The 25,867-nt window shown below is 43.8% G+C and overlaps 3 protein-coding genes across 3 annotated transcripts; 2 read left to right on the top strand and 1 right to left on the bottom strand.

The window, feature by feature from the left end:
* Positions 1-232: 232 nt before the first annotated feature.
* psmb12 (proteasome 20S subunit beta 12) lies at positions 233-4,294 on the bottom strand. Its single transcript, XM_035428272.1, has 6 exons — positions 4,021-4,294; positions 3,571-3,641; positions 3,052-3,183; positions 2,388-2,517; positions 949-1,093; positions 233-396 (listed from the first exon to the last, which is right to left on the bottom strand). Exons 1-6 carry the CDS (start codon positions 4,066-4,068, stop codon positions 269-271), a joined length of 654 nt encoding a protein of 217 aa, XP_035284163.1. The 5' UTR covers positions 4,069-4,294; the 3' UTR covers positions 233-268.
* On the top strand, positions 3,033-11,858 carry psmb13a (proteasome 20S subunit beta 13a). Its single transcript, XM_035428264.1, has 9 exons — positions 3,033-3,271; positions 4,350-4,492; positions 5,016-5,103; positions 5,642-5,739; positions 6,956-7,096; positions 7,954-8,069; positions 9,521-9,579; positions 10,967-11,118; positions 11,415-11,858. The coding sequence occupies exons 1-9, from the start codon at positions 3,215-3,217 to the stop codon at positions 11,524-11,526; spliced, it is 966 nt and encodes a 321-aa protein (XP_035284155.1). The 5' UTR covers positions 3,033-3,214; the 3' UTR covers positions 11,527-11,858.
* A 1,636-nt stretch (positions 11,859-13,494) lies between these two features.
* On the top strand, positions 13,495-18,959 carry psmb8a (proteasome 20S subunit beta 8A). The gene is made up of 6 exons (XM_035428267.1): positions 13,495-13,920; positions 14,706-14,856; positions 16,897-17,008; positions 17,356-17,485; positions 18,155-18,359; positions 18,678-18,959. The coding sequence occupies exons 1-6, from the start codon at positions 13,774-13,776 to the stop codon at positions 18,764-18,766; spliced, it is 834 nt and encodes a 277-aa protein (XP_035284158.1). The 5' UTR covers positions 13,495-13,773; the 3' UTR covers positions 18,767-18,959.
* Positions 18,960-25,867: the final 6,908 nt, after the last annotated feature.

Raw genomic sequence — 25,867 nt, 5'->3', positions numbered from 1 at the left:
TCACAAAAACATGCCTTGTGCCCTCCAACAAGTGGATGCAGCATAAACAAGTTATAAGCATCCAAACTTCACTTTTGCGATTCCACAAGAGGCAAAAGGTGTCTTTAAACATTATATTTTACCAGTGTCATATTATTATTATTTTAAAACAAAGGTGCAGACTACCCCAATGATATCACAAACATCCCCAGCCTTAGCTCAGGAGGCAACACTTAAAAAAAAAATTTTATTGTTTTTTTTTTTTTTGCAGAGGGTTGTGATACAGACACTATATGCGGTGGAAGACCGGCAGTTTGTTGCCAGGGATCAGCTGTCTCTCGGCACCTGACTCCGTTACCACGGCGAGGTGAACCACTCCACCACTCACGTTGTCCCGGTCCATCGCTAAGGTGAGGGCTGAGAGAGGCAGAGAGAGAGAGAGAGAGAAAAGAGAGAGAGAGAGAGAGAAAAGAGAGAGAGAGAAATGGTGTCTCAACATGGCCAGCCCAAAGAAAACCATACTAAACCTACATTCTGAGAAAATGCTGACAACAGGAACAGCGACTGTTTGATAATGCACTGAATGTTGTGCCCAATCAATAACTTATAATGATTCATTAAAAGTGACCTTAAAAGTGTTTAATTGTTCAAACACACAGCTTCGGAGTCATAGTACTAGTACCAGTAGTAGTAATAGTAGCACTAGAAGGCCTAATAGTAGTAGTACTAGCTGTAGTAGTAATAGTATCCGTAGTAATAGTAGCAGATCATATAATTTTGGAGGCCGAAGAGAGGTTATATTGTTGAGATTGGCATTTTGTATTTATTTGTTCTTGGTGTAGCAGTTAAACAGTTATGAATCTACTTTGCACAATGCTGCAAAAGCAGTGGGCACCATACCTAGGGTCTGAAATGGAAAACCCTTCTGATATGCTGCCAGAACTGTACTCTTTCAGGGGTTTTTTTTACCGTTGGTGGTGAATGCGAGACACTGCTCCCTGGTCATCCCTGGCTTGAACTTGGCGTCCACGTATCCATAAATGTACGTGCTTCCCGAACCGCCGACCGTGAACTCCTGCTCTACGACCATACCGCCCAGAGACACCTGAAACACCTTCAGAGAGAGGAGGAGAGACAGGAGCGAGAGGGATAAGGAGCAAGGGAAGGAGGGAGGGTGAGAGGTTGAGCATGTGTTTGTATGTGCATGTGTGAAAGAGAGATAGAGAGGAGAGAAAGAGTATGTGAGCGTGAAAGGGAGAGGTTGAGCATGTGTGTGTATGTGCGTGTGTGAGAGATAGAGAGGGAGAGTGTGTGAGAGGGAAAGGGAGAGATTGAGCATACAGAGAGAGGGATATAAAGACAGAGAGAGGGAGTGTGTGCGAGGGAGAGAAAATGAAAAGGAGAGAGTGGGTGTGTGAGAAAGACAGTGAGAGGGGAAAAGAATAAGAGGGAAAGAGCATGTGAGGGGGAGAGAATGAAAAGGAGAGTGTGTGTGAGAGAGAGAGAGGGAGATAAAGACAGAGAGAGAGAGAGAGCATGTGAGGGGAGAGAGAATTAAAAGGAGAGAGTGTGTGTGTGTGAGAGAGAGGGGGGGAGAGAGAATGAAAAGGAGAGAGTGTGTGTGAGAGAGAGAGAGGGAGATAGAGAGGGGGAGAGAGAATGAAAAGGAGAGGGTGTGTGTGAGAGAGGGAGTGTGTGAGGGAGAAAGAAAAAGAAAAGGCTGTTAAACATGTTTAACAGTAGCCTGTATGAATTGTCCGGCTGCTAGTGGGTAGCTATATAGTCTATTTGCGCAATGCTTGTGGGCCATCAGCTGGTAGCTGTGGTGCAGTAGTGTTCTATGTGCCTGCTCGACCACTCCGCTCTGCGGCAGCAGGGCGTCTTGCAACCCCTCCCACCCGCCCAAAGGGATCACAGAGCTTCTCCACCCTAGCTCCCCAGTGGTGGAACGAACTCCCCGTCCCTCTCCGAACCTCCCCCTCACTATCCATCTTCCGCCGTGGCCTGAAGACTCATCTCTTCAGACTATACCTAGAATAACCACCACCACGCTGTATATATATATATTTTTTTTTTTTTTAATTAAAAAAAAACCCTTTTCCTATCACTTGTTACATGTTGCCCCTTCCCTGCACTTCTTGGTAAATTGTATTCGTCCTAATACTGTAGCTTATTCTTCTGCCTAGTTTGGCTTTGCAGATGTTAGACCAGGATAGTGTTCTTTGTTCTCGACTAGAAATAGCTTTACAAAATAAGTAATTGTACCTTACTGAACCCGTGTTCAGCAGTTGTCTACGATCATGAAAATGCACTTTTTGTACGTCGCTTTGGATAAAAGCGTCTGCTAAATGAATGTCATGTAATGTAATGTGTGTGTGTTTGTTTTTTTTTTGCTAGATGCCCAGTACCTGAGGCCCCCTCTTGCGGTCCCAGCCCGCCACGATGAAGCCGGCGCTCAGCTCCTCCCGGTGGTCGTAGCAGAACTGGCGCATGACGGAGGCCGCGGACTGAACCAGGGGGGGCTCTCCCATCTGCATGCTGCAACCCAAAACGCAGCGCAACGCCGCGCTGTCACTCAAAATCTCCTCCCGCGACCAGAAGAACCCTGAGACGGTTAAGCGAGTGCTTTCTGAACATACGATTACGCGGAGGTTTTCATAATTGCATGCGACGCAACTTAGGCTGAAGGTTGCAAAGCTGGCGACGATTTAGGTTTGCGGCGAAGAATTACCCGTGCTAGCCCGTCCACATGAATCGATTCAGTTTAAGCAGACTATTTAAAGCAAGACAAATGCCAAGGAATGGACGGTTCATGCCCACTTATCACAAGTAGCCTACACTCATTGAAATGCCTGTTTGTAACGACTTGAAACCTATGACAGTGGTTAGCTGAATCGAGCCCTTCATTTCCTGGGTGAAATTATCACAGGCTACCCCTATCCTAGAGGATCCGTAGACCTACCAACGCCATCGATCGTCATAGACAGGCTACTGACTGAATACATCAGCTGTTGATGAAACCCCTGCGGTATCCGCGGTGATTAGCATAGCGGTTTCTGACCCCCTGGTTACCTGTGGAAGTTGAGCTTGTGGATGACGGCGTTGGTGACAGCCTGGGCGTCGGCCAGAGACCCCGACATGCAGCAGAATATCTTGTCGTGGACCTGAACCACTTTGTTGATCACCCTCGAGGACACGTACTCGCTGGGGACACGAATTGGAATGAAAAGTGGGGATGGGGTGGAGATACAATTCAGGTAGATGGAATTACGTGCGGTCCAAACAATTACAGGTGAGCATGCCAAAGGAGAGGGACACAGATTTAAACATTCATTCACTCATTCTAAGAGCTGTTACACACCCCACCCCCGTACACATAGGTTTGGAGGGAGTCAGGAAGACATGTCAATATATTCATATGAAATATAGCCTGCATTCGAGAACGCAAGACTAGGGGATCCAGCAGTGTCTCCCCCAAAACTGAAATGAAACCTACCCCTATGCTCCACCGCTTATTCACCGACCACAGTTGGCCCACATTTTATAAACGATAAATCTAAAAGTAAAACAGTACGTGCGGAATACACTCACCCTCCCATCGATGCTCGCGAGTCCGATCCAATCACAACCCCTCCATCATAGCGCACGGCAATTATAGTGGTCTGGGGAGGCACAATGTATTTGACGATGTGCAGGCCATTAAAATGATTTTCGATCTCCAGTTTTTACTGGAATTGAACTTAATATGAACAGGATAAGACACCTTCATGTCTACTTTCACTTTCAGTCTTTAGCAATGGGAATGAAATAAAACGTGCAATAATATAATGAAACAGTAGTCCAGGAACTCCATTACCCTTTCAGCAATTGCTGATACATAGGTACGCATATAACGATATATAGGGAGATATTTGGAGACTTTTTTTTTTACAAAAAAAATACAAATACAAGTACAGATGCTACATACATAAACAGAAACTCCGTAGCTTCGCTATATTAATGGTGCGATTGTGAAGGTTAATTCATCCCGATTCGACTTACCCCTGTACTGACTGCTGCGGATCTCCATTCGTTATTAGTGCCACTCATTTCTTCTTCTTGTTTTATGGAAAAGTCAAACTTAAAGTACAAAAACGCACGACAGTATAGCACAACTTCAACCCAGAAGCAGGAATCGAAACAGCGCAGACTAGAGGAATTATTTAAATCAATGATTTCAAGGTGCGCTATTTGCCCGATATGTAGTGCATCGTATTTATAATTATTATGACGCCTTAGTAGTTACACTTAAAACATCTAAAGGAACCGGTCAAAAACTAGGGTTAAGCGTAATCACCCAGGCCAAATTCTTTGATCGCTGACGGTTGCAGAGTACCTGGCAGAAGCGCCACCACGCGCTTGAACTGGAACTGCAGACGCGACGGTCGAGTGAGGAAGAAACGGATTTGAGGATGACTTCTCCTGACGTGCTCGAGACTCAACATGGGGGGTTTAACTTTGAAAACTGCTTCAGGTAGGATTACCTTTTTCGTTAAAATATAGAAAAAAAATAAAATATTTATGTTATTCATTCGTATAAGATACGGTACTCTTTTCCAGAAGCAATTCTTCGTTTATGTTTACTCGCTGGGTTTACGACATGATCGAAAGTGAAAGGAGTCATTCGATTATACGTATTTTGGGACGTTTCCGAATTATTTTCACACTTCTAGATTTACGACGAATGGTAATTCTGCATGTGCCATTCAAAAGATAGTTGATTTTGCTAGTTAATATGGTTGTGTTAGATTATGTTTCTCTTACGTGGTAGAGCATACGTGTGGGTGAGTTTCCACCCGTGAAACGTTCACAAAAGTAAATATATAATGGACGTAATATTTTAACAGTCGAGTAGGCTACATGGCAGTGTTATTCTCATCAAAATCATCATAAGTACCATTCAGAAACAATTGTAAGTTGGCCATTTGCTGGGCCTCAATGACATTAGCATCTGTACATGTGTTATAGCCTAATTGATTGATATTTCGTTCACATAGGAATTCGCAACTACAAGCTTCCAGCGCACAAGACATAAAACTGAAAGCCAAAAAGACCGGTACCACGATAGCTGGGGTGGTTTTCAAGGTAAATAATGTAAACGACGTAAAGTCTTATGTGTTGATTCAACTTTTAACAGTTTTGTATGAGTCCGACTGGGAACACTCGTTTAGGCTAAATTAGATTAGATTAGATTCAACTTTATTGTCATTGCACATGTCACAAGTACAGAGCAACGAAATGAATTATCAAGTAAAATGTTTCAAGTGTCTTATGTCCTGAAATTTGAGCGCTGTGATTTACACGAGAGTATCAATTCATTTAGGATGCTATTTCTGGTTGCCTGAATGAATAGGGAAAAAAACATCGTCTTCAAAGAAAATCAGCTTCATTCATGGTACTAGAATTAGATTTTGATTATTTCAGTTAAGTCATTCAGTTCTCTGTCTCTTTGTCTGCGTGAGGCTTTTCCACCAATATAAATTCCTAATCGCCTCTTTCTTCCACGTATTACATTTGTCCTATTTGTCCTTAGGACAAGGCCCAGTGTAGAGACTAAATAAAGGGATGTGTGCGTGTATTGTGCTTCTAACACCCTTGGATGGTATCGTGCTTGTCTTTTTAGGATGGGGTGGTTCTGGGGGCCGACACCCGTGCTACGTCGGGGGAAGTGGTCTCCGATAAGAACTGCTCCAAAATCCATTACATCGCCCCGAACATTTAGTGAGTTTCGGCCCACGCAGACTAAAACTACCTTTGAGCATCTTGTGTTGTGTGGCCTGACGTCCTGTGTGGGGACTGTCTGTGTGTGTGTGTGTGCGTTTGTGCATCTGTGTGTGTGTGTGCGTGTGTGTGTGTGTGTTACATTATGTGTGTGCATGTGCATCTGTGTGTGTGTGTGTGTGTGTGTGCGTGCGCACCTGTGTGTGCATCTGTGTGTGTGTGTGTGCGTGTGTTATGTGTGTGCGTGTGCATCTGTGTGTGTGTCTGTGTGTGTGCGCGTGCATCCGTGTGTGTGTGTGTGTGTGTGTGTGTGCATCTGTGTGTGTTATGTGTGTGTGCATCTGTGTGTGTGTGTGTGTGTTATGTGTGTGTGTGTCTGTGTGTGTGTGTGTGTGTGTGTGTGTGTGCATCTGTGTGTCTGTGTGTGTGTGTGTGTTATGTGTGTGTGCATCTGTGTGTGCTGTGTGGTCTGGCATCCTGTATGGGGATTTAGCTGTGGAGAGTGAACGGGTCTTCACCTCGTCCTGTACATCATGTTAGTCATGGCATCCTCCCCTCGCCCGAGTGATTTGCTGCTTGAGCTCAGTTGCCTATGATATTGTGTTAGGGTTTCATACAACACATTGATGACAAAAAGTGCTATTGCATGTGGAAGTTACATTATGTTACATTGCAGGCATTTAGTGGACGCTCTTATCCAGAGTGACTTAGACAACTTTTTTACGTAGCATTTACTCTGCATCCATGTATACAGCTGGATATGTACTGAAGCAATGCCTTGCTCAAGGGTACAACGTCAGTGTTCTACCTGGGATTGCAACTTGTGATCCTGAGGCTACAAGACCAGGCCCTGGGTGCTGGGTTCCTGAGGTTACAAGACCAGCTCCTTACCCATTATGCTTCGCCGCAGTAACACAGGGCAGGAAGTAAATGGTAAATGGTAAATGGACTGCATTTATATAGTGCTTTTATCCAAAGCGCTTTACAATTGATGCCTCTCATTCGCCAGAGCAGTTAGGGGTTAGGGGTTAGGTGTCTTGCTCAAGGACACTTCGACATGCCCAGGGCGGGGTTTGATAAGAGCGTCTGCTAAATGCCTGTAATGTAATGTAATGTAATGTTTGAACCGACAACCCCTCCGACTGCCAGACAATCGGTCTTACCTCCTGAGCTACGTCGCCCCTGCTAGTGACGCTCTGCTGTGCTCTGTGTGCAGCTGCTGTGGCGCAGGAACAGCGGCTGACACGGTGAAGACCACGGACTTGCTGCGCTCCAACCTGACCCTGCAGGCCCTCTCCATGGACCGCAAACCGCGCCTGGTCATGGCCTGCCGCATCCTGCAGGACTTTCTCTACCGGTGTGTGAGTGTGTGTGTGTGTGTGAGAGTGAGTGTGTGAGAGTGAATGTGTGTGTGTGTGTCTGCGTGCGTGCATGCATGCGTGCGAGTGTGAGTGAGTGTGTGTGTGTGTGTGTGAGAGTGAGTGTGAGTGAGTGAGTGTGTGTGAGTGTGTGTGTGTGTGTGAGTGAGTGCGTGTGTGTGTGAGTGAGTGTGTGTGTGTGAGAGTGAGTGTGTGTGTGTGTGTGAGTGTGAGTGAGTGTGTGTGAGTGAGTGAGTGCGTGCGTGAGTGAGTGTGTGTGTGTGAGAGTGAGTGTGTGTGTGTGAGTGTGAGTGCATGCGTGAGTGTGTGTGTGTGTGTGAGCGAGTGAGTGTGTGTGTGTGCGTGCGTGCGTGTGTGAGTGTGTGTGTGTGTGTGTGTGTGTGTGTGAGTGAGTGCGTGTGTGTGTGAGTGAGTGTGTGTGTGTGAGAGTGAGTGTGTGTGTGTGTGTGAGTGTGAGTGAGTGTGTGTGAGTGAGTGAGTGCGTGCGTGAGTGAGTGTGTGTGTGAGAGTGAGTGTGAGTGAGTGTGTGTGTGCGTGCATGCGTGTGTGAGTGTGTGTTTGTGTGTGTGAGAGTGAGTGTGTGTGCACATGTGTATGTGTATGTGTGTGTGTGCGTGTACATCTGTGCATGTGTGTGCGTCTGTGTGGAGTAGTGGAGTAGTGTGGTTATGTCATATATGAATATTTTATCCCATCAGTAGCTGGACACAGTCAGGATGTTAACCGGCACAGGTGTCTGGGCTAACAACCTACACATTAGGACAGCGATCATGGATTGGCGGTGTCAAATTAATAAAACCGATTGGTTGGTTGTTTTTTTGTGGGCGGGGTCTAGGCACAAAGGGCAGATCAGTGCCATGCTGCTGCTGGGTGGAGTGGACTGCACCGGGCCCCATATCTTCACCGTCGGCCCCTACGGCTCCGTCAACAAGGCCCCCTTTGAAACTATGGGTTTGTATTTTTGGCTACGAGGCCCACGCGGCTCTGGGCGTTGTCGTGGTTTGGGAAATTCAAACAGCAGCCAGGGAAGTCACCGGGTTTAATCCACGCCGTGGTGTCCATTGTGTGTCAAAGTGCTGCTGTACTTCTCCCTTAAATGTGCCACTGTTCAAAGGGAATACTTGGCAGGTGTAGGTGCACCGTATGACTAAAAGTATCTGGACACCCCTTGGTCTGGGGCAGTTTTTCATGATTTGGGCTCGGCGTTCCTTCAAAGTCAAATCTTAATGCTACAGCAGACAATAACATTCTACACAATTCTGTGCTTCCCCAACAGTTTGGGGAAGGCCCTTTCTTTTTTTAGTGTGACAGTTCTTCCAGGCACACAGTGAGGTCCATATAGAATTTGTTTTGTTAAGAAGGGAATGGAAGAACTTCACTGCCCAGCACGGAGCCCTGACCTCAACCCCATCCAACACCTGGGATCGATTGGAAAGCCAACTATGAGCCAGGCCTAAATCACCCAATCAATGCTCAACCTCACTAGTGCTCTACTGGCTAAATGGAAGCAAATCCCTGCAGCAATGCTCCAACTTCTAGTATAAAGCCTACCCAGAAGAGTGCAGGTTGTTATAGCAGAAAAGGGTGGACCAAATCCATGTTCATGCCCACAACTTTGGAAGAGATGTTGGTGTCCACATACTTTGGTCATGTAATGTATTTTTCAGTGGATGCAGGCAGGTGATTGGGTGTGAGTGCACAGACAGGCAGGTGATTGGGTGAGTGCTCAGACAGGCAGGTGATTGGGTGAGTGCACAGACAGGCAGGTGATTGGGTAAGAGTGCAGAAACAGGCAGGTGATTGGGTGAAATTGTAAAGGCAGGTAGATGCACAGTATTTTGGGTACCTGCCACAAACAATTACAGTTTTATAGATAATGAAGTAGAGTCAGTGGAACGAAAATGTTTCTTGGATACAAATTGGTTTGTGGCCTTGGGATTAAATGACATTTTAAAAAGTTACTATAAGGCCACTCATTTTTTATTTTTGTGTCTTACGGAACAACAACAACAACAAAGTTTAGCGTTCATATGCATTTCTGTGTTAGCGAGGGGCATTGGTGGCTCAGAGCTCCCGCCTGCCACGCCGGCAGCCCCGGTTCGTATCCCGGCCAATGCCCCAAAAAACCCAGCCACTGGGGATGCGCAAGTCAGCGCATTCTCAGTGCCGGTCCCAAGCCTGGATAAAATGGGGAGGGTTGTGTCAGGAAGGGCATCCGGCGTAAAAACATATGCCAAATCAAATATGCGGATCTGATCCGCTGTGGCGACCCTGAAGGGGAACAGCCGAAAGAAGAAGAAGATTTCTGTATTAACAAAATACAGCTACAAGAGCTCCTTTTACCACATTACTGTCAATATGCACAATATGCACATTTACACGTGTTTTTGCTTTCATTTCAGGGTCTGGTAGCCTCCCAGCTTTGTCTGTTTTTGAAGACCGTTTCAAACCCAACATGAGTGTGAGTTAAGAAAAGTTATTAAACACCCTGTGCAATCACTTTTTTTCTATTTTAAGTGTTCATTAAGCCATGAGATAAAGTCTATACTTACCTTTCCAAATTTTTACACAAGAACATAACAAATTTCTTTCAATGTGAAGTACAGTGCTGCTGGATAGTATGTGAACCTCTTATGCTATTACAGATTTTTGTATTTTTTACCATGAAATCTTTATTTAATCAGAACCGGTCTTTTTTTTTATCTTCCATAACAGGTTTATAGTTACCAATTCCATATGTTGGTTTAGAGGAAATCATGTGTTTAGTAGAAAAACAAAATTAAAAAGGAATTAGAATTAGAGCAGGTGTAAAAATAAGTGAACCGCAAGTTGCATTGGTTAAATCAAGTAGGTAAGTAGAATCAGTAGAATGATTGGGTACCAAATTAACAAATCAAAGGAGAGATCTTTAGGAAAGAGTTTGGGTGGGACTGATAAATAGAGGTAAGAAACTTGGTCAGTTTGGTGTAACCCATAAATCATCTCAAAAAGATTTGAGCTCCATCAGTCCACTGTGAGGCAAATAATCTGCGATTACAAATGCAGAACATTTACCGTGACAGCAACTTGGACTGGAAGTGGATGCCCTTCCAAAATAGCCCCAAGAGCCACAAGAAAAATAATAAATGAGGTAAAAGCCAACCCAAACATAACATCTAGAGATTAGCGGACCTCCCTTGCTGCATCTCAGGTAACTGTGCATGCTTCAACAATTAGAAGAACTCTGAATCAAAATGGCATTCATGGGAGGGTTGCTAGGAAGAAACATCTGCTGTCAAAAAAGAACCAATCTGCCTGTTTTTTTTTGCCAGAGACCACCTGGACAAAACTGAAGGTTTCAGGAAGTTCATTTTCTGGACAGATGAGTCCAAAATTGACCTTTTTGGTCACAATCAAAACCGCTATGTTTGGGGAAAACCCAGCACTGCCTACCACCAAAAGAACCTTATCCCAACTATATTACCCAAATATATTGTATTTTTTTGTGTGTGTCTATCCTTTATTGGTAATGTCTTTTTTACAAATTGGGGTTCAGATGAAGATTGAATAAGTTTATTTAGATATTCTATATAAAAATTATGACCATCCCTATAGGGTTCACAAACCTTCAAACAGCGCCTGTATATAATTTCTGAACCCAGGTCCTGGAGGTATGTTTTGTAGGAATATTCGCTTCAAGTTAATTTCTTATTGGCAGCCCACAGAGTGCTCAAGTTATAGTGGAAATCAGCATACTTACACGAGAAAGGCAGGAGATTGAGCCAATAGGAAAAGGGAAATGGGGAAAGGGGGTTGGACTCAGCTGGTGTTCTGATTGTCTCTGATTTTGATTGGTTGTTAAATGTCAGGAGGAGGAGGCCAAACAGCTGGTTCGGGACGCGATCGCGGCCGGGATCGCCAACGACCTGGGCTCGGGGAGCAACGTGGACCTCTGCGTCATCCGGCGGGACGGGGTGGAGTACATCCGCCCGTTTGAGGCCTCCAACTACAGGGGCCAAAGGTCAGTCTGGTTCAGAACGGCAACGGCCTATGAACAAGAAGCAATGGTGGCAGAAAAAATTATCCTTAAAGTGATATTTGTTCTGAATTTTTTTGTGTTCTCCTTATCTTCCCAATTTGGAACATCATCTTATTTGCAGTCCGGTCCCCTCACTGTTACACTGTGCACAGATACATAAATATGAAAATCACCTTTATTAAACATGCTTTAATGATGAATATCCTTTTACTCTAGTTTTTTTCTTATGAAACAAATGCAAATGGGAGCAAATGCTTCAATTTCATTCAATTCACCAGGTTGGGGAAATACAAGTATGACAAGGGAACCACTCCAGTCCTCAGTGAACAGACCACCAAGCTGCAGGTGGACCTGGTTGAAGAGACCGTGCAACAGATGGAGGTTGTGTAACACGCTATAAGATCCCCTGTGACACAGCGTCTGTATATTTCATGGTTCCATCATGTTTATGCAAAATATTCCTTTCTGTCAACCTGTTGTGTGGTTCTGAGAATAACGTGTGACCCTGTGTGCTGTTTTTCTTTGCTACAATTTACACAGTAAATGAGACAGAGTAAAAGAGTGAAAGGCAAACAACAATCCTTCAGTGACTTAATTGTGAATCAATTTAACACATTAATTTGTTGATTTTTTTGTTGTTATTTTAGTTTTTCAGCTTTCATTGTCAGGGCACTGTTTTGATGTCAATGATAAATATTCCCAGGGACTGCTGAAGGTTGGCTGTAAGGAAATGAGGCATGAGAAGCTATCACATAAATACACCGTGATCAGGGCATAAATAAAATGCATACTGTTTGGAAATAAAATGTCTCTGATTTTGTGGATCATAGTTCAAAGTTTGTCAACTCACCATATATGCACAAACACACAACTGTACTGTATAGTTTCCAGTAATAATACAACTAACAGAGTTTAAATGAGACCAGTAGGGGTTGACTGCTTTCTGTCAGTTTAAAAAGCAATCTATCAGAGTTTATAACAAAACATTTTACTGTATATAAAGGAGTGATATGCATAGTTTTAAAACCTCTCCTGTCAACTCTCAAAGGTGCTCGGTGAACAACCTCATGCACCTAGTCCTGCCTAGCAACACGTGACATCTATTTTTTCTAGCATTCTAACTTGTCCAGAATGTCCGGTGGCAGTTTTATTGAGGACAAAGGGGTGTTTGCGTAATTTCCGGTTCAACCTGAAAATTGACTTGATGTTGCAGTTGGTACAATTGTCATCAACACATTTTTGCAAGCTCCAACAGATTTTTTCCCGTTTTTCAGTCGGACAGGTTACTTCTGGATCAATATAGCAGCCTAAAATGTTTTTAGGTTTCAATCCCTGTCTTCATTGTGTATTCATTTCAGGAATTCTGGAATATTTTATTATTATTATTATTATTATTATTATTATTATTATTATTATTATTATTGTGTGGTGACCATGTACCAAAGGTGTGTAGGAATCTTGTTTTGGTTGCTCAGATTACATTAGGGGCCTTCAGATTTAAAGGACAAGACAATTTAACAAAATCAGATCTTGACAAAAATCTGATTTGTTACACAGGTGAACAACCTGGATGCAACAGACGCTACTGACCCTGTGTACTTACATTACATTGTCATCAATATATTTCCTCTCTGCAACCATTTTTCAGTTTAGAACCTGTTATACAAATGTGACCACCACAGAAGCCAAAGAAATAGACAAATTTCCTAGTTTAAAAAAGTATTTTCCACAAAACATGGCCATTAACGGTTGTATCAATTTGCCTGAAATTTGACACAACGAAAAACTTTTCAGCGAGTTGTTTAATTAAAACTATGTGTGTACAAAAACATAGCTACTACATGGAGTTAAATTTCAGATATAACCAAGATATAATCCTACTCATTTCTAAATCCTAATTTAAAATTCTTGGGCATGTAGAAATAGGCTACTCACAACGGAACCTTTGGCAATGATTAGAAATTTAATTATTGGAACCATAAGGCCTGCTATTTTTAATTGGACAAAATTTGGAATATTTTGCAAAACAGATAAACAAAAGAAATCCGTAGGACATGTCATCATAGCGAACTTGGCCACAATTTCTATTACTAATTTGGTTCACACCGTTTAATTCTTTGAGTCCGATCATTCGATATTGCTACACCCATAAATTTGGAATGCAAAATATATACATTTGTTATCTTTGTACGCTCAATCCCAGCACTGACTGCCTGCTTACGTGAGTGGGTTAAAGAGCACACGTCGTTCAGGAGTTCAGCGTTCCGGTAGATTTGAGGAAACGCATCCCCTTTTCTCCCTATCGTATTATGAAGGGTATTGCAAGCGAGAGGCGCGTGTAACCAGTGCAAACGAGTTCCGCCTAGCAACACAGAGATGGATTGATAGTCCTCAGTGATAGGTAGTTTAATAAGTAACTTACTGGTGAAGACCGAGTTTCATTAGCCATATGTACATTTATTCAATATACACTTTAAAATACATTTTAATATACCTCTACCTTTAGGGAGGCGCGTTACAGTAATTCACATCTGTGTTACGTCCCTTAAAATCAAATGACGTCGCCCGATATAAACTGAAAAACAATTTCACTTTCATTTTCTGAAAGACTCAGGAAACCCAATATCTGCATCGTGAATGAAAATGGCCCTTCTTGACGTTTGCGGAGGGTCAGATTGGGTTAAAGAAGACTGGTTCAGTGGCGAGAAAGCGTCAGTGGATAAAGTAAACCATTTCAATTTCGCAGCTCACAGACAGGAGTTCGCGGTACCGGTCGGAATCGATGTAAGTGGTTACGTCGACCATTGTCGCCACTGCTGACTTCTACAGTAAGCTGTTAACAATGGACAATTCGCGCTTTTTATTAGATTGTAATAAGTTAACTTAAATGACACAATTCATTTATATCTTTTTGCTTGTAAAAGTTGGTGTTAGTAGGCTATCGATTAGTGTGAGTAGAATGATTTTTAAATGTCTCGCCCAGGGACGTTGTGCTGTGCGCCGGCCTCCTTACTGAAGATAAATATTCAACATGAATTTGGACAATCAAAATATTTACATTTGTTGGATAGCTTGAATTGTTTAAATACTTTTCAGTTGTACTACTTTACTTTAGTATACTGTGTTGTATAAAAGCACTTACAGCAGCTATGCGGGCTACTTCATTTTCAAGTCGCTTCTGCTAAACCAGGTATCGTCAGGTAACATAATCGGTGACTGTTCAGTAAATGTAATCATATTTTCAGATGATGGATTTTTGTTCAAAATTCCATATAAGGAATTGATATGGTTACTACAGTATAGGAGTACAATATGCCCCCTCCCTACAAAGGTATCTTTTTGTTGTTACAGCACAGTATGTCACTTTTAAAAAAAATACAATTTATATACATAAAATTGCATTTATACAGCTGGATATGTACTGAAAAAATTCAGGCTAAGCACCTTACACAGAGGTACAATGGTAGTGTCTTGCCTGGGAATCAAACCTATGACCTTTAGGTTACAAGACTAGCTCCTTACCCATTATACTACACTGCTGCCCTCCTTTTCCCCTGCTGTCTGTGCAGCCGGTGGCGTTCCTGAAGCCGCTGTCCAGCAGCGATGGAGTGGACGGAGTGAAGATCGAAATGAACCATGGGACCACCACTTTGGCCTTTAAGTTCCAGCACGGGGTGATGGTAGCCGTGGATTCCAGGGCCACCAAGGGCTCTTATATCGGTGAGCAATGTGCAGGCAAATAAAGAAACACACACGCTAACACACACACACACATGCACACACACTCTGCCAACACACACACACGCTAACACACACACACATGCACACACACCCTGCCAACACACACACACACGCTAACACACACACGCACACACATGCACACACACCCTGCCAACACACACACACACGCTAACACACACACGCACACACATGCACACACACCCTGCCAACACACACATACACGCTAACACACACACACACACATGCACACACACTCTGCCAACACACACACACGCTAACACACACACACACCCATGCACACACACTCTGCCAACAAACACACACGCTAACACACACACACACTCCCATGCACACACACTCTGCCAACACACACACTCTGCCAACACACACACACGCTAACACACACACACACATGCACACACACTCTGCCAACACACACACACACACACACACACACATACTCTACCAACACACACACACACACACCCTAACACACACACATGCACACACACCCTGGCAACACACACACACCCGAACACACACACATGCACACACACCATGCCAACATACACATACACTCTCCCAACACACACACTCTGCCAACACACACACACCCGAACACACACACATGCACACACACTCTGCCAACACACACCCGAACACACACACATGCATACACATCATGCCAACACACACACACACACACACCCTAACACACACACATGCACACACACCATGCCAACACACACGCTAACACACACACACACATGCACACACACTCTGCCAACACCCACACACGCTAACACACACACACATGCACACACACCCTGCCAACACACACACACACGCACACACATGCACACACACCCTGCCAACACACACACACACGCTAACACACACACGCACACACATGCACACACACCCTGCCAACACACACATACACGCTAACACACACACACATGCACACACACTCTGCCAACACACACACACGCTAACACACACACACACCCATGCACACACACTCTGCCAACAAACACACACGCTAACACACACACACACTCCCATGCACACACACTCTGCCAACACACACACTCTGCCAACACACACACACGCTAACACACACACACACATGCACACACACTCTGCCAACACACACACACACACACACACATACTCTACCAACACACACACACACACACCCTAACACACACACATGCACACACACCCTGGCAACACACACACACCCGAACACACACACATGCACACACACCATGCCAACATACACACACACACACACCCTAACACACACACATGCACACACACCATGCCAACACACACACACACCCTAACACACACACATGCACACACACCCTGCCAACACACACACACACCCGAACACACTCAACCTCTCAACACACACACACACACACACACACAAACCCTAACACACATCCAAAACCTAACACACACGCACACACACACACACAGACGAACCCTAACACACATCCACACCCTAACACACATACACACACACACACACATACCATAAGTCTCACACACACATACACGTACACACACTCTCCCAACACACACATACACACACACTCACACACGCACACTCAACACACACATGCACACCCTAATACACACACACACCCTCCCAACACATACTGTACACACCCACACACACACACACACTCTCTTCCATCACGCACACACACCTCTACACACACACAAGAAACCTCCCAAAACACACACACATGCATATACACCCTAACACACACACATCCTCCCAACACACACGCACACAAGCAGATACAGCCTAACACACATACACTCGCACACACACGCAGATACACCCTAACACACACACACACACATACACACACTCACTTCCATAAACACTCTCACAGTATGGGAGACGCAGAGAATAGCACACTGAAGTCAGTTGTCGTTCTGTGCAACAACATATAAATAAAAAATATATATAAATAGCCTAACAAGCTTACTTTTTTCCAGCCGATCAATTCTATAACAAGGTCATCGAGATAAACCCCTACTTATTGGGTACCATGTCTGGGAGTGCAGCGGACTGCATGTACTGGGAGAGGTTGCTGGCCAAGGAATGCAGGTGGGATTGGTTAATTTACTTGTTCATCCATCTATCCATCAATTCATTTATTATCTCACTCATCATTAATTGATTGCCCCCACTTTTTTCCCCTTCAAAAGATATGTGAAAATATACATTAAAAGAATGATACATGTCTATGTATTTTAACATTTCACAATATATTGACATACAATTTTTTTGCCACTTTCATATGTTATATGTATTAAACTGCTTTGAAATAAATTTCACCTGGTGTGTCAGATCTAAATCAGTCCCTGATTGAAGAGGAAGAATGAAAATCAGCAGTTTCTGTAAGGAGACATGGATGCAAAGGTAACCGTTCCCCCCCCCCCCATGCTTCCCAGGGTATACGAGCTGAGGAACAAGGAGAGGATCTCGGTGTCTGCTGCCTCCAAACTGCTGGCCAACATGGTGGTGGGTTACCGGGGAATGGGCCTCTCCATGGGCACCATGGTCTGCGGCTGGGACAAGAAGGTAAGGGGGCACATAACTTCCTGTTTCCTGTTTCCCGAGAAGCCCCCCCCCCCAAGACATTTCAAATTTTTAGAGCACAAAAATGTTTTCAAATCAGCGATAATGAAGTAGTCGCCAAGTAACAACTGGTTTACAAAGTAGCAGTTATTGGGAGAAATCAGTTTGTGGCAGTATTCCAATTAAGCCTTTCCGTGATTCGGAATAATGTGATTTTTTTCTAATACCAGGGTTTACATAGATTTATACTCGGTCTGAGTTCTCTGTAACTGACGTAATAACCAACTCTTGCAATTTGATTAAGTATAAAAATAATTTCTTCATACGTGAAAAGATGATTGCTTACGTACTTGTTTGGAACTGAGTTGGAATTGGAGCATTTGGTTCATTGCATCTAGCGACCTTTCACAATTAAGATGTCTACATACACCAATAAATCAACTGAACAAGGACCTGTTTTAATAGAGTTACGATTACTCAAATTTCAAGCTTACCCCCAATTAAGCAATGAAGATAAAGATCAGATAAAGGCGTTTCCGTGACAACTTCCAGTCGGAGTATTGCCTCCGTCGGATTTGAAGTCAAATTATAACGTGCGTGTGAACGGAGCCGCTGTGAGATTTTTCATCCTTAAACCCCGCCCACTTATTCTGGTGAACCGTCCAATCGCAGGGCCCCGGCCTGTACTACGTTGACGAGTCTGGGCTGCGTTTGAGCGGGAACATGTTCTCCACCGGCTCGGGCAACTGCTACGCCTACGGCGTGATGGACAGCGGGCACCGCTACGACCTGACGGTGCCCGAGGCCTACGAGCTGGCGCAGAAAGCCATCTTCCATGCCACCTGCCGGGACGCCTACACCGGAGGAACCGTCAACAGTAAGACCCCGGCGTTCCCCTAAACTGTGATAGGCCAGCAGGATCACCATCAAGAAACCGTCATTCACGTTAAAATATACACTCGAACGGTGACCCAAACAGTTAAATAAGCCTTTTAATAGTATAAACACACACACACACACGTATTTGTTATTTTCAATTTACAAATGAAAAAAGATATTCCTTTTTCACCGATAAAAAGGATTTCATATTTGAAATAAGGGCCAGGCCGCTTCAGTGACCTGGTGAGTCCTGTGCGATACAGAAAAGGGATTTTTGCTGGAGGCCGTAGCTCAGCCTTCTCTCTGCGTTTTACAGTGTACCACATGAGGAAGGACGGCTGGATCAAAGTCTCGCAGGAAGACGTGGCGGACCTGTACTACCGCTTCGCCAGCGAGAAGAAGTGATTCCCCGTGCCACAGCATCATACAATACCCTGGAAACAGGAAGCAGGAAGCAGGAAGCCCACGTCCTCATTTTCTCTCGCCGTATTTCACGATCATCATGTTTGCTGTCGACCGACATGTATGCGGTCCTTGACGGGAAAAATTTCTTTCGGTTTTGGGCTGTCATTCTTAATAAACTGCAAAGTTTTGGGCATGTTTTGTGTGTGTTTATTGGAATGAAACACTTCTGGAGGTTGTGTTTGCATCATATTGCATGTAAAGTTGACTGTATTTAAATTGACCAAATACTACATTGTGAGCTTTGTGATGGCACCTAAAACACGGTGTAAAATATTCCACAAATTTAATATTTAAATATTCTCGCAAATTTAAATATTCTCAGATTTTACCTCATTAGCACTAATTATATGAAGTATAAGACATACTTTGTTTAACACCAGTAAATAAATAGGGTGTTGAGAAATGCAAACAGTGATCTGTAAGCTTAAAAAATGTAACCTGACAAGAATGGTTTACAAAAATCGCAACTTATCATTTGTACCATGTACCATTTTACCACTGTTTAGCTTTATGATAAGTTCTACTGCCACTAATCAGCATGGACCTTAAATGGCCGTCTTCATTTTGTCTGCAGTAAAAGTACTCACCATTTCTATACATTTCAGTCCATGCAGCTTCATGCCTAACTGCAAACATTACATTACAGGCATTTAGCAGACGCTCTTATCCAGAGCAACTTACACACCTTCTTTCTTTTTTACATAGCATTCACATTGCATCCATTTATATCCATTCCAGCTGCATATATACTGAAGCATTGCAGGTTAAGTAACATGACCACAGAATCATTCAGGTCTGATGGGTGTAAGATTACGAAACGTCCTCATACCAGTTCAGTTAGACGATTGTCTAATAATGATAATGATCATACATATTTTAAACCATTTGGCAGCATTGCCTTTTGGGTTGATTTTTTTTCTCATGATTTTCACGCCCAGGTTATTTGAATATGTGACTTGTGCGCATATCGGAATAAACTCTTTCACCATTCAGCTTGTCTACAAACAGAAAGTTATCTGAATTTTGCTATGTGTGTGTGAGAGAGTATACTGCACTATATTGACATAATTTTTTAAAATGATATATGTATATATAGATATATAGATAGATAGGTAGATATAGATATCAGTTTATTGCAATGTCAGTAAGTTGCAAAAATGTGTATATTGTTCCATATATTGTGAAGAGTTGCAATATATTTATGACATATTTAATTTCAGTATAATCTGTATATTATATTCAGTACATTTCCATTCAGAGAGAAAAATTGAAAGCGAGAGAGAGAGAGAGGGAGAGGGAAAGGAGAGTGAGTAGAGGAAAAGGAGGGAGAGAGGAGTAAAGGAAAGAGTGAGAGAGTGAGAGAGAGAGGGAGCGAGTAGAGGAAAAGAAGAGAGAGAGAGCGTTTTTGTATTCATATTTGTCATAATGGAGTTTCTGGTGTTTCCCGATCAGCAAGCCTGGCCTTGTTTGAAAGGTTCATTCTGCCGTGGTGACACACCTCACCGCCGTCCCAGCCCCCGCCCCCAACCTCAACCCCACCCCCACCCCCACCCCCACCACCCCAGCCTGTCTGGCGATGTGCCTGGCAAATTAACCACCTCGCCTCATTCCGTCAGATCGCTGAGAGCACTGCTCCATCGCCCCCTACTGGACACCACCGATGCCTAGAGCAGGAACCAGAGAGGGAGAAAAGGCGGGAAAGCTCTGGCAGCCATTTTGTCACCAGATCAGCCATCTCATGGCACAGCACCGTCACAAAATGGCGCGGGCTGAATCACTCGTGCAACAGGAGAAACAGAGCGGGGAGAAAAGCCTTCTTTCCTGCCATCATTTCCCACAATTCCCTACCATCATTTCTCACGATTCATCTATTAAACAACTTTGGCCCTGTCACCCCTTGTTTGAAAAATGCATGTGTGAGAATTTATAAAACTGTATGGTGGGGATCAGCCTGTATGTATGTATATGTGTGTGTGTGTATTCTTGTGAGAGAATACTGATTACATATTTAGATTGTATATTGTATATTGGCTGATGCAGGGGGCCAAATTGCTCTACTAAAGTTTTGTACTGGGACACAGAAAGTCTGTCCCAGCACTAGACTTTATCCCTACAAACTGTAACTCCAATGGTCTCAGTACAAGTTTGGTCCGCAGGGTCTCCGCAGGGTCTCATGGAGAGTGTGTAAGAGACATACGATTAGGCATCAGTCTGCCTGCCCTCCGGGAAACGCAGAACCAGGAAGATTCCAACACACAACAATGCGAAAGGGGCGGGGTTAGATTTGAGAAAAGATTTCTAAAAAAATGGCAGAAAAAAAAGGAGCCAGATTTTGAAAATGCCGCATAGGCCAACGCCCGCAACTACAAGGTGCGGAATTCTGGGAAATTCCACACCAGTTCCGCGCACCGTTAATTGATTCCAGGAAATAAGATGAAAAAAAACAAAAAAAAACCTTTGAACCCCAGGGTTTGGTGACAACCTTTCACCCCTTGAGAAAAATCGGGATCGTCTCCAACAGCCTCCTCCTGCTGCAGCTTCCGGGGGGTGCGGGTTTTGCTCGGCGTTCTCTTGGGTGTTTTAACCGCCTGCACCGCCTGCGCCGCCTGCACTGCCTGTCCGCGAGCGTTAGGGCGCGTCTGTCACGCCATTTGCGGGTGGTGTGGCGGCGGTAGCACAGAACAGACCAGTTTCGGTGGGTTGGTGTTGACCCAGTCTGGCTGCCTGCGTCTCCCCGGAAACCACCCCGTCCCGTTTCAGTCATGACCAAACTGCGGGCACGCCCTGCACTGCGCGGAGTCAGGGCGTCCCTCCACCGCCCCCTACTGGAGACCTGAGGTGGTGAGAGAGAGAGCGAATGGGTGAGGGAACAGCCAGCAGCCATTTTGTCGCCTAACTGAAAGGCTCAGAAACACAAAATGGTGGAGCGATAAGGCAGTGTGTGAACAGGAACACCGGAGGAGACAGAACCTTTCTGATTATGACACGTCTTAAACGGCTACATTCTGGCACGTTCCTAAACATCATTACTGTCGGAGGGGAAAACCCCCAAAAAACCTGGACTAGTTCCCCATGGGTAATTCACGGGAGATTGTGCATTCATGTGCAGATTATATTGACAAACATTGACGATTTTTCTGATACGTGTTAAAGGACAATCTTTTGTGTGTGAGTGTGAGTGTGTGTGTGTGTGTGTGAGGTGAGTGTGTGTGTGCACGGTTATGTGAGTGTGAGCGTGTGTGTGTGCATGGTTTTGTGCGTGTGTGTGTGTGTGTGTGTGTGAGTGTGAGCGTGTGTGTGTGCGTGTGTGTGTGCATGGTTTTGTGCGTGTGTGTGTGTGAGTGTGTATGTGTGTGCATAGTTATGTGAGAGTGTGTGTACTGCTCTGAGAGTGCACTGGCATGTCAGCAGGCGATGTGGTAATAATGTAACTGTGGTAACTCTTTGGCATGCGATCAGCGTTGCTCTGGAAAGTCCCGCTCCCGCCATTTCACTTTTGCTTCTGGGGAGCTTCGGCTTCAGCGTCCGATAAATCACCTGATCTGCCCATCCCCTCACCAAACCCAGCCAAACCCAAACCAAGCCTTGAGTCTCATGACTGGAGAGCAAGCTTCACCCCCCCCCCCTTCCCTTCACACCCTCCACTCCACTATGGGATGCCGTTTGTAACCCAGCTCGATTTTTGCACATTCAGCATCTCCAAGTGTAAAAAAAAAAGAACTACAATTTCCAAATGTCACTTCTTTTAAACATTCAGAGAAAAACTTTTTACAATTAAATAAAGAAAAAACAGAGATACTTAATATAGGAGCAAAGGCTCAAAGAGAAAAACCTCCGTCTATCTAGAATCTCTGTCAAACACCAAGTTACAAACCTGCTTTTGTCACTAAATCAGCTTTCTATCACTTAAAAAACATTGCTAAGGTGCAGGGTTTTATTTCACAGTCTGACTCAGAGAAACTAGTACATGCTTTTATTAATAGCAGGCTTGATTATAGTAATGCTCTTTTTTCTGGTCTACCCAAAAAAACTATTGGTCGATTACAACTCATACAAAATGCAGCAGCACGAGTTCTGACCAGGACCAGGAAGAGAGCACATATTACACCTATTTTAAAATCTTTACATTGGCTTCCTGTCAGTTTTAGAATTGATTTAAAAATTATTTTATTAGTTTACGAATCCCTGAATTGTTCAGCACCTGAGTACATGTCTGACATGCTTCAGAGGTATGAACCTGCCAGGTCCCTTAGACCCTCTGGTACCGGCCTTCTGGTTGTTCCAAAAGTAAGGACTAAAAAGGCTGGGGAGGCAGCTTTTAGCTTCTACGCCCCCAGCCGTTGGAACACCCTGCCGGAGGATCTGAGTAACACAGAAACAGTAGATGGTTTTAAACGGAAATTAAAAACATACCTCTTTAGCATGGCCTTTACCTAGAATGCTCTTACATCTCAATTTATACTACATTTATCTCAAATTAGTGTTTGTCTCTCTGCCGCCCCCAATTTTTTAATTTTATTTAATTTTATTTTATTTAATTTTATTTAATTTTATTTTATTTTATTTTATTTACTCTTTCGGTATCATGTTTTTGGTATCTCTTTGTACCGTTTGCACTGTTTTCCATTATCTCCTATGTAATATTTTTAAATTCCTTCTTTTTTATTTTTATGTACAGCACATTGAGCTGCATCACTTGTATGAAATGTGTTCTATAAATAAAATTTTATTGATTGATTGATTGAAATTGGCCCAAAACATTGTCACTGCTTTTCCAAGAATAATGTTATGCATTAAAGCAAAGGCTAAAATTTCTAAAAACGTAGGAGATGTTGCTGGTTCATGGTTGTGCTAAAAGTGTAGGGGATGTTGCTAGTTTGGAGTTGGGGAATGTGGGGGCCATTTCAGGAAAGTGTTTTGGGGTGAGGTTGAGGGGTGTTCTGCTTTTCTCGTTCTGCTTCCTCTGATGGTCTGTGCCCCACGTCAATTCTCTAGGACCTCTGGCAATACTGACACATCATTGGCCGGTTTCTGGTACAGCTGACCAATCACGCTTTACTGAAAATAAAGTTTCACGTGCCCATTCATTCAGAAGCAGTGAATTAAACATTTCTTTTGTTCAGTCGTGAAGTCTGTGCATACCAGTTAAACCTGTCACTGCCAGTCCGACTCGATGGGGCAGAGGATGCCAGTGTCAGTGCCATCTCTCATCTGTTTGCATTCCTCTCCTGCCTTCTGCCGTCATCTTCCTCACGCACACACACGCACACACACATGCGCACGCACACACACACGCACACACACACACACATACACACACACACACGCGTGCACACACACACACACACACACACACACACTACACATACACTGCACACACACACACTACACACACACTGCACACACACACACACACACAGCAGTGACAGGTAGACAGAAACCTGAGCTGCTGAAAAGTTTTGCTTCCTCACCCCTGACTCAGGTGACATTTGAAGTGAGGGTGTGTCACCATGGCAACCTGCCACTTAATCAGAAAGCAGGCGGAAGGCTGCGTTGCCGACCCGAGAACAGACTGCGGAGCGAGGCTTGGGGTCGGAGGGGCTTTGTGGCACGAAGACCTGGAAAAACTGGGCTGGAACCGGGCCGGGACCCGGCCGGAACTGGGTCGAAACTGGACCCTCTGATACCCGCTGAGGGAGCACCAACTCAAACTGGGTCTGATTCATAATGGGTGTTTTTGGGAACCGACCCACAGTATATATGATTGATACATCGTTGATACACTCATGATGTCCACGATATAAATATGCAAGCACACAAACGCACACACAAAATACACACACACACACACACACACACACACACGTGCCATAGTACACCCATGTTGACCCCCGCACAGATAGTAATAAACGACTGCCACTTAACTCCAAGCGAATAGACAGCGGTAACGGCTGCCCCATGTGGATTCAAACCCGCAGTCTGTTTACACATCCCCTTTATGGGGCACAGGGGCTACCTGATAACCCAATACCTTTACAAAAGGAAACAACAAAAGGAATACATTATTCTGAATCAATTCAGGCCTGGCAAAATGAAAAGCTTAAAAACTAATTCTACCATACGCGTCGCTGAATGAATGTCCACAGCTCGGCAGGCCGTCCTCGACCTTAACACCTGAAACACTAAAAGCAAACATTAAAAATGTTTTTGTTTTGACCGCTTTAAAGACGCCTAGGTTCCTCCCACTGAAAGCTGAAACTCAGGGAAAGTCTTCAGTTGGACATTAGCATACTTATTGTTGATGAAATGGCCATGCAGACCCAGCGATTTGCGCAACATAAACAAATAATTCCCTTAAGAATTACGTTTACAAATTATGCATTTAGCGGACACTTTTAGTCAGAGAGACTTGCAGATGCTGCACTTAACAAAATTTGAAAACCACCACTAGAGCCGACAATAAGCAAGGCCACAATCATACTAGTACCAGCATATGTCCAGTCAAATATTCTCTGGTGGTAAAATATTTATTTATTTATTTATTTATTTATTTGTTTGTTTATCTCTCATATACACTTAAATATTTTATCTGGTGGTAAAATATTTATTTATTTATGTATGTATTTATTTATGTACTTATTTGTTTTTTAAGTTTTGTATGAACTCAGTTCATACCAAGTTTATATTCTGGCCATATGGTGAGCAAAAACAATAAGGACGCTGATGCGTTATCTGAAGCATTTCTATTGTGTGCTTCGTGTTTTACGGTTGTCACGGTGATGACCTGCTTATCAAAACTGAAAGAACTCTTTCTCATGTCTGTTTACCAGCAATGTAATTACCAACACTATCGCTTTATAGCACAGAGTCCTGTTTGCTTGTTCGATCAGATCAACAAACTGCTTCAGCTTCTCCACATATTTGTTTGAGGCGAGAAACCTTTTGATATTTTCATTTTCGCCCACATCAATCAAAACACCATTGCCTCGTTTTGTTTCTGTCACCAAACCATGTTGTCTATCATGCAGAGACTTTCTGAGA

Source organism: Anguilla anguilla, chromosome 8 (genome assembly GCF_013347855.1).
Source record: "Anguilla anguilla isolate fAngAng1 chromosome 8, fAngAng1.pri, whole genome shotgun sequence".
NCBI classification, from domain to species: domain Eukaryota; kingdom Metazoa; phylum Chordata; class Actinopteri; order Anguilliformes; family Anguillidae; genus Anguilla; species Anguilla anguilla.
The sequence above is the reverse complement of the archived record's forward strand: the minus strand, read 5'-3'. Positions and strand labels throughout refer to the sequence as shown.

Bases quoted from the DNA above. Each gene is read 5' to 3' on its own strand.
- psmb13a (XM_035428264.1), top strand. From the start codon at position 3,215: ATGGGGTGGAGATACAATTCAGGTAGATGGAATTACGTGCGGTCCAAA. The intron at 3,272-4,349 runs GTGAGCATGCCA...TGACGGTTGCAG, and splicing joins TGCGGTCCAAACAATTACAG to AGTACCTGGCAGAAGCGCCA. The intron at 4,493-5,015 runs GTAGGATTACCT...TCGTTCACATAG, and splicing joins AACTTTGAAAACTGCTTCAG to GAATTCGCAACTACAAGCTT.
- psmb12 (XM_035428272.1), bottom strand. From the start codon at position 4,068: ATGAGTGGCACTAATAACGAATGGAGATCCGCAGCAGTCAGTACAGGG. The intron at 1,094-2,387 runs GTACTGGGCATC...CTCTCTCTGAAG, and splicing joins ACCGCAAGAGGGGGCCTCAG to GTGTTTCAGGTGTCTCTGGG. The intron at 397-948 runs GTAAAAAAAACC...TGCCTCTCTCAG, and splicing joins TCTCGCATTCACCACCAACG to CCCTCACCTTAGCGATGGAC.
- psmb8a (XM_035428267.1), top strand. From the start codon at position 13,774: ATGAAAATGGCCCTTCTTGACGTTTGCGGAGGGTCAGATTGGGTTAAA. The intron at 14,857-16,896 runs GTGAGCAATGTG...ACTTTTTTCCAG, and splicing joins CACCAAGGGCTCTTATATCG to CCGATCAATTCTATAACAAG. The intron at 18,360-18,677 runs GTAAGACCCCGG...TGCGTTTTACAG, and splicing joins CACCGGAGGAACCGTCAACA to TGTACCACATGAGGAAGGAC.